The 9329-nt window shown below is 36.5% G+C and overlaps 1 protein-coding gene across 1 annotated transcript; it reads left to right on the plus strand.

Annotated features, from left to right (window-relative positions):
- Positions 1–1508: 1508 nt before the first annotated feature.
- LOC141359618 (natural killer cell receptor 2B4-like) lies at positions 1509–6918 on the plus strand. Its single transcript, XM_073862353.1, has 7 exons — positions 1509–1689; positions 3987–4021; positions 4073–4319; positions 4530–4823; positions 5016–5150; positions 6193–6239; positions 6767–6918. Exons 1-7 carry the CDS (start codon positions 1509–1511, stop codon positions 6824–6826), a joined length of 999 nt encoding a protein of 332 aa, XP_073718454.1. The 3' UTR covers positions 6827–6918.
- The last annotated feature ends 2411 nt before the right edge of the window (positions 6919–9329 follow it).

The raw sequence follows: 9329 nt of genomic DNA on the forward strand, positions 1-9329 counted from the left end.
TAAGGAGACCATTGTGTCTGTGTGAACAACTGATTATTTTGTAGACATCTTTTGAAAAATAAACAATTGCGTGAGTTTGAACTTTTTTGAACTTTTAAAATATTTTTTTTTTAAAAGGAAGTCAGAATTGTGTTAATATATATACTTTTTGTTTAAAAAAAAAGAAAAAAAATATACATAATGATGAGAAGTGCCCTTTATTTCACTTGAGCCCCTGCCCCTCAAAATGTCTGTGCACGTCCCTGAGTGAGACCATTGTATCACTTGCATTGCAACATTTGAAATGATATCAAACAAGTGCATGTAAAATCTTTGTGCATGTAAAATGTAACATTTGTTACATAGTTTATAAGTGAGATTAAAGGTGCTCTGAGCTGAGAGAATGAGGAGAGACGCGAAACAGATGTGAATAATCTTGGTAAGTCGTAACTCTTCTGTCTCTGTACAGTGGGGTGAAGGTCTTGGATGTAAATGTGAACTTTTTGAGAATAATAGGAAAATGTAATGTTGGATATTGGGTTTTCTGTGTTCGGAAGGAATGTGGTGCTAAAATAGGTTGCTGATGGATTTATTAGTAAAGAGTTTAGCCAAGTCTTCAGCTGACAATAATCAAGGGGGTGGAGGAGGACACAAGGGAGTGGAAAGTTTTGAAAAGCTGCTGCGTGTTTGACGCTATACTCACCATGGTGGTAAAGGAAAGTGATTTTTTAGTGGTAACACTAGCCGGAAAGAAGGACAGTAGTGAGTGAGTGGTAGTGTGTTAATAATTTGCTAATTAATCTGCTAAACTAGGTTAGCGGTGGGTGCTTCAGACAGATTTACGGCACACACAGAGATGAAAAGGGTAGGTTTTGGAGTTATCTAATTCTGGGGGATACTGTGAATAAGCTAAAAAAAAAAAGTCAACGTGTTCCTTGTGGCAAGCGTACTATTAACACATCTGAAACAAAACTAATGACACAGCCAGCAGATGACGAGTGCTTTTAAAAGCAGAAGAAAGTATGTGTTTTAGATGTTAATAGACCCTAATGCAATAATTTTTCCGGTTCTACCCATCAGCCAATCCAATTCACATGGGTGGTGTACTTTTTACTGTGTGTGTACTGTATGTTTGTCAGCCACCAGCAAAGATCAATTTTGGTAAAACAGTAAAAGCCCATTTGTAGATCAGGTCCAGGGTCTTTTCTATGTAAATTGTGTTCCGGAGTACTTCTGGGTATCTAAGGGAAACTGGGAAAATGTTAAGAGGGATTCTGTACTCGCATGAACCAAGTAGTTCACTGTGCATTATACAACAACATATTTTCCTATACTCTGTAGGATTTTTTTGGCAGATGAATAACATCCTGGCAGGAGTTCATTGAAAATCCTCCAAAGACAGGGCAATGTACAGACACATTTTCTAGGAAATATGCAGACTAGTCCTCGACACTTGTTCAGTAGTTTCCTCCTTAAAGGCTCTCGATATAGGAAGAGGCGTTTCTGTCGGTACATTCAACTGGAATCAGATGTCACAAGCAACAGCGATTCATAAAGTCCGGTCACAGTGTGTGCTGTCGCAAACAGAGAAGAAAGACATTAAGACGTGGAGAGGTTTGGAAATCAGGATCAACGTAGGACACAACAACATTCCCAAGATGATGCCTTTGAAGAAACTACTACTGCTGCTTTGTGTGCTTTCTGTAAAAGGTAAGAAAGTTTTTCTGTTTCACATTCAGTCAGCGATACGTTTTAACATTTCATTCATTCCAGTGCTTCTTACTCTTTTAGGATTTTGCACATCTTTCTTACAACAACCTCAAGTTCACATTACTTCATTTTATAAAAATAGTACATAGATGAGCTAAGATGCTTATTTGACTGTCAATGTAGGCTAGTTTAAACTGTGACTGTTTAATCCACATTGTTTTCATACTTTACTGCTTTGGATCACATGTGTTGCTCCTCTAATAATTTTGTGTTTTATAAGCTATGTTATTTTCGTTTTGCTTTTTTTGCTTTTAATGCAATTAAATATAAAATGTGAAAATAAACGAAAAATGTGGATTACAGCATTACATTTAGATCTGCTTGTGTTGCATCAAAGGTTTCTATTTAATCACTGTTGGCTAAATTGTTAGCTGATTTGAAAAACGCTAAGCTTTTATTGGAAACAATTGAAAACACGCGCTGGTGTGGGCGTAAATGCTTTGGTGTGCACACCACAAAGAGACATATGAAGAATCTCCAGTATACAAAGCCAGTTCACACACTGTTAACCCTGATATTGTCTTTACTTAAACAATCAAATAAACATCACTTAATATTTTCTGTTTTGAAGCCAAAGCTTAAAAAAGTGTAGTTGATTTAACTTTTAAGCTTATAAAATCCATTAAACTAAAACATTCAAGCAGAATGAACTTAAAATTATTAGTTCATGTTGTGAGGAATACCCATAATCCTTTGCGCCTGAATACTTTGATTATTTTCTGCTTTTTCACAGAATAAAAGCTGATAAGAACTTTCACTACTTAAATATTTGTTAATAAAATGTCATATAGGTTTAAGCTCTTATATTATTTATGTTGTTTTGTTGTAAGTTATAATTTTGCAAAGTCACCGTTCAGGTGATCAGTGTTTCCGTACATGAACCCTGTTCAGAACACTTTATTGTATTTCTCTCCACAGTACTGACAATGTATGTGTGTTTCTGTGGAGAATCACGTTATTCAATGACTGACTTAAAATCAGTCATCAATTCTGTGTTATAATACCATTTATAACATCAAAAGTAATATAAAGTGATAAAACTAAAGTTATATGCAAGGGGTTTCCTCACAAATTGTCAACTAATCTGGGTTAAGAGTGCAGGAATATTGGAAGAAGTCTATTCAACTTAAAATTGTTGTTAGAACAGTTTATATGTTTAAGTAATCATTACTTAAAGTTTTTAGGGCAACAAGTTTGCTTCATTTTTTAGAGTATATTCAACTTATCCGGGCTTACAGTGCACAGCAAACAACAGCTACGAGTCATCAGCCAGTTGTCACACTTCCTAAGCTATAGGCGAGACCCACAAAGCAGCCCTTGTCTTACTATAAGAGCCAAGAGTTTTCCCATACTTCAGGGTTGAGGAAAGAGCTCACAAGAAGATGTACATCTGCTTTAAAGGGAAAGTTCACCCAAAAATTCTGTCATAATTTACTCACCCTCATAGTGTTTTAGATCGGTAAGAATTATTATTATTATTATTATTATTTTGATGAACACAAAAGAAGATATTTTGATAAATGATGATAAGCACACAGCTGGTGGAAACCGTTGACTTAGTAGGGAAAACAAATATGGAGTATTGTGATAAATGATGAAGAAGATATTTTGATCAAATAGGGTTGAAAGTTCGGATTTCAAATGGTGAAATTGAAAAGCAATTACATTTGAAAACTTATTAGCAATTAGAAATGAATATCCATTATTTTGGTTTTGTTTTATTGTAACTATTATTTCATAATGCATTATTAATTGTCACATGACAAGTCACAGTCACCGTGGCACTGATGTATCATTTCAGATTTTATTTCATTAGCTTCATATTTAAATGTGTACACTACAAAATATTACTCTAACCTAAAGACAAATGTGTTGTTAAAAGTTTGTGTCACAAAGGTGTTTAAAGGTGCAATGTGTATTTTTAGTAGCATCTAGTGGTGAGATTGCGAAAAACATGGAAGCAGCTTCCATGTAAGGAGGTAATGAAAACAATACAGTTCATTCTATGCATATACGCCTGTGTGGGAACACTTTGAGTCAGAAAATGAGATGGCAGGCCAGAGTTCGACATTTTTGTGATGAAATATGCAATTTATGAATGCAGAACTTTTCAGTCATAAAAAACACCTGCGAGGCCTGAAAGAGATTAAGCCTTAGCCAAGATAAAGTAATGCAAAAGTAACTAAAAATTTCCTGCATATAATAACATAGGGAAACATTTTCTAAATGTCTTTCAGGTGTGTTAGGTGTTGATGGAGATGAAGTGAAGTCAGTGATGGAGGGAGATTCTGTTACTCTACACACTGATATTACTGACATACAGAGAGATGATCAGATACTGTGGCTGTTTGGACCTCAGGAGACTCGTATAGCTCAAATCCATGAGAAAAACATTATTATAGATGACACTAATGAGATATTCAGAAACAGACTGAAGCTGGACAGTCAGACTGGATCTCTCACCATCACAAACATCATAATCACAAACTCTGGACTTTATAAACTAAAGGTCATCATCAGCAGCAGCAGCAGAGAAACTTCATACAAGAGATTTAATGTTACTGTCTATGGTGAATAAAGTGAATAAGCCATGTCTTGTTGTAATGATCAATGATTATATTTTGCAATGAGAATTGAACATAAAGACATGTGTTTGTGATACTGTAGTATAGGCATCTCAAAACATAAAGTGTAATGTCAATATGTGCACAACGGTAAGCAGGACTGTATTTACACCATCTAGAATAAAAGTATTTTTTTTTCTCTTTAATGTTTTTCAGCTCATCTGCCCATTCCTGTCATCACCTGTACCAAAAGCTCCTCATCATCATCATCAGAAAGACTAAATTGTTCATTATTATGTTCAGTGTTGAATGTGAGAGATGTGAGTCTGTCCTGGTACAAAGGAAACAGTTTATTGTCCAGCATCAGTGTGTCTGATCTCAACATCAGACTCTCTCTACCTCTGGAGGTTGAATATCAGGACAACAACACATACAGCTGTGTGGTGAACAATCCCATCACAAACCAAACTCAACATCTCAACATCAGTGATCCCTGTCAGACGTGTTCAGGTGAATCAGGGATTCTAGAGATGTGGGATGAAAATAGATAATGCATGTTTTTCTGTTATTTTTTCAGCAATTTATATAATTATTATTTATTTTATTTGTTTTCTAATGCTGTAAACCAGTGAATACACTCAATTTAAAAAAACTGTGTTAGATTTGTATTTTCTTACACAAATCTGTGTTTGTGATGTCTAGGTTCTCGAGAGCCTTTCAGCAGCTATTACTGGATACCAGCAGTGATGGCTGTGATCTTATTTCTAGTAGCAGCAGCTGTAGCAGCAGCAGCAGCAGTCAAATACTGTAAGAGAAATCAACAAACAGCAAGAGACAGTAAGTATTAAGTATGCCAAAGCAAAGCTTTCTTGCAGGAGTTTTGTTATCATCCTCATGTTAGACACTTAAATAACTCATAAAAGACGTTGATTAACTTTAATGAAATGTGTTTGAGTTACTAACTCAACACTGCAGAAAGGTGGCGCTCTAGAGCTGTGCTGAGCACCTCGGCCTAGAGCTGTAATCGGGCCTTAAAAGTTAGGCCCGAAATGACCGGAGCCCGACAGAATGCAGCCCGAACCCGAACGTACATTTAGATTGACAGCTTTTTAAAAGCCCGAACCCGTTTACAGCCCGACATTATTTAAATGTGCGCAGCGCACACACACAGCTTTTGTCAAGAATGAGTAATTTACACAGGTTTTAACATTATTTATTCATTACTAATAATCTACACGCAAACTTGGAAGTTGAAACAAAGAAATAAAATAAGTCATCTGTAACATTGTAACATCTCATTCTAAATAGGCAATACAATATAAATAGGCCAATAAAAAATATTATTTCTTAACGAATTAAAGTAAGATAATACATTCTGAATTAAGATGGGTATTTGGCAATAACGAAATTAAGAGAAAGGCTCGGTGGGATTTGCGTCGGCACTTCTCTCCATTACTGCTAACATTAGTCTATACCCTTTGTCTAAATTATGTATTTAAGACTCAATTAATATTTAGTTATACATTGAAAAACCTTTACTCACCAAGATTAGGCTACATGTTTTTGATGAGGAAGATTATTAAATAAATGGCTTCAGCGCGGTCCTGCGCTACTGATAGTGCATTCAGCAGCATTGAACTTGACTGCTCATTTACCTCACAAAGCCGGAGCGGAAGCCCGAGCCCGCCCCGAGCCCGTGTAAAATGTTAGAAATAAAGCCCGAACCCGCCCGAACCCGCCCGAGCCCGTCGGGTTCCGACGGGTCCCGTCGGGTTTGGGCAAAGATCTTCAGCTCTACCTCGGCCTACAGCACATCAATCACAAATATTTGTCTTTGATTTTTAGTGTATAGTTTTAATGCATATTTTTTACTTTACAGTTCAAGAAGCAGAGCCGATACAAATAAATAACATAAACAATCATACGGTAAGATACTGTCAGTAAATGTGTGTGTGTGTGTGTGTGTGTGTGTGTGTGTGTGTGTGTGTGTGTGTGTGTGTGTGTGTGTGTGTGTGTGTGTGTGTGTGTGTGTGTGTGTGTGTGTGTGTGTGTGTGTATGTAACTGCACAATATACTGTAAGAAAAAATGATGAGGACGTAGAAAATCTTGATGAAAGTAGTTTATTGTGGTAGCAGTGACAAAGCACGTACGATCGTATCACAAGAAGACAATGTTAATGCCAGGTCTAAACGGTGTTCAAAATGTTTTAAGCTCGTCCATTTTCGACCACTTTCAACCACATTCAGAGGTAGTCGAAACCCCTTGTGATCGGATTGCTTTTGTAGTGTAAACGCACATGTGGTTGAATGTGTTCGAACAGCCACACGCGAGTGAAGTATAGTGAAGTATGCTTTCACAACTTTTTTTATTTGAATGGTGATTTATAATAACATATTTAGATTAACATTCCCTTTCTTTTTCACCTTGAAACTGTTTTTGTGTTTTCTAACAGGAGCCTGACAGCGAACTTACTGTGCTACCGGTTTCAAATGGAGTTAATCACCACGTTTAATGCACTACATAATATTTGAAAAGATGAACATTGAGTCATCAGCAATTCTTTTCCCATTGTACTTTCGTCAATGTAGTCAGTAGAGAGCAACAGTACCCGACTGCAGAATCCAAAGAGCCCGCCTCACCATCACAAGAGTATATTGGCACACGACAATGTGACACCAGATCGAGTCGGACGTAACTGGAGCACTTTTCTAACTGCCATGGATCTCGCAAACAAACTGTCCCAAATGGCACACTTCCTCAGAGTCCACACTTTGATGACATTATGTAGTGCAGACCTTATGGATCCTTGACGCCAGTCCACTAGGGTACACTGGAGTCACGCCAGAAATAAGAAGAGAAGTGGTGTCCATGCTTGCCCTTCAGTGTGAACTCCTCCCATTCGTCATCTGATTGCTCTTTCGCAAGGACTTCTGTCGGTAAAGTGTGTGGAGCATGCACCATCATCAAAGGTGCAAAGGGGGCACTGATGAGCACACTTCGGAGCGTAAAAATTACAGATGGGACAACCTACGGACTCGTAGACTAATGCAGGTTTCACACAGGATGCGGTGTGCGCTGCGCTTGCCGCTGGGTTCAGCGCAGCCAAGTGATTTGCCCTAAGCTGGATAGACCAAAGTAGGCGGAGTTTTCAAAACTTTCAGAGGGATTACTATAAATTACTACAGTATTTTTATTTAAGGTTAAGTAGTGTCGGAGGAATAGAGACGCTGCTGTTGCCCATCTCCATTTCACGTAACTTAAGCTGCCTATTAATAATAAATAATAAACTACCTGACTTAAAACACACCTATCATGCCAACTTTTGATATGTGAATTGAGATGTGTGTCCATGACACAGCTTTTTTCCGACATCTCTATAGGACCGTAAACTTGTATTATACAACTCCAGGAATTCTTACACACAGTACACGGTTTTCGTTCATTTTGCTTTTTGTACTTTGGATGCCGCGTTTCTATTGGCCGCGCGGGTGATCAGAGCGCAGCACAAAAGTTAAACTATTTTGAACTTTGACCGCTCGTGCTTTGCTCGACGCAACAATAAACCATCCTCGCGTGATGCAAGCCATTGAAATGGATGGGTTTCATAGCGCACTGCACACCGCATGTGTGAAAGCGCCATAAGCGAGCATGTTCAATTTAAGGCCACGAAACCAAAAGTCCACATGAAGTGTATCATTTGGGACATGGCCCCTAATGACTGACAACAAACTTTTTTAATGATTTAATGGCGGTTGCACTGAAAAAACGAACTTTTTGGTGTAGTAATATTTATTAGATTAACTCTCATAATTTCTACATAATAATATTAACATTTATTGAGAACTAGATTTTCCTAAGTAAAATGATGATAAATACACAATTAATTCATGTAAAAAATGAACTCTGTGGGAATAGTAAGTCTTATTAGATATTTTCTTGTATTATTTAAGTAAAATTTACTTACATTTATTTGCACATGTTGTAAGGAATACCCACAATTCTTTGCGCCTGAAAATTTTTATTTTTTAAGCTTTATCACAGAATAAAAACTGATAAGAACTTTAACTACTTAAAGGGGACATATTATGAGATTTTTTTTAAGATGAAAACTAAGTCTAAAATAGGTCTGAGCAAAAGTGTGCCGTTTTGGGTGTGTCATTTAAAATGCAAATGAGCGGATGAAGTGCAACCACTGATCACAATGATGGTGGTTTGTTGCAATTGAAACTCAATTGTGCTGTGAAATATTTTATCTCTCTCTTTCTCTCCCTACTAAATGGTTGTGCTGTGGTTGGATAGTGCAGATAAAGTGGGCAGTATTACCTTATTCTGACATCACAATAAGGGCCAAATTACAATGACCTATTTTTCACATGCTTGCAGAAAATGGTTTACCAAAACTAAGTTATTGGGTTGATCTTTTTCACATTTTCTAGGTTGATAGAAGCACTGGGGACACAATTATAGCACTTAAACATGGAAAAAGTCTGATTTTCATAATATGTCCCCTTTAAATATTTGTTAGCAAAATGTCATAAAGGTTTAAGCTCTTACATTCTTGATGTTGTTTTGTTGTAAATAATAATTTTGTGAAGTCACCGTTCAGGTGATCAGTGATTCTTTACATGAACCTTGTTCAGAACATTGTATTGTAATTCTCTCCACAGTGCTGATAATGCATGTCAGAAACACAGTTTGTGTGCGTTTCTGTTCCAAATCAAGTTTATTCAATGACTGACTTCTTCTCAGTCATGAATTGTGTGTTATAATGCCATTTATAACACTAAAAATAACTAGGCCCATAGGAATATGTTAAAGAACATAACAAACAGAAAATACAATTTATTTAATATTATTACGACAGTAATGCTTCAATTTTCAAAAAAACCCTCATAGACTTTACCTAAACGATTAAAATAAATCTAACTTCTAAATAAAATAATTAAGTAACATTTAATTAATTATTTAACATATGTTTTATCATGCAATTTTGAGTAAATTTTATTTGATTTTAG

The sequence above is a fragment of the Misgurnus anguillicaudatus genome, chromosome 23 (genome assembly GCF_027580225.2).
Source record: "Misgurnus anguillicaudatus chromosome 23, ASM2758022v2, whole genome shotgun sequence".
Lineage (NCBI taxonomy): Eukaryota > Metazoa > Chordata > Actinopteri > Cypriniformes > Cobitidae > Misgurnus > Misgurnus anguillicaudatus.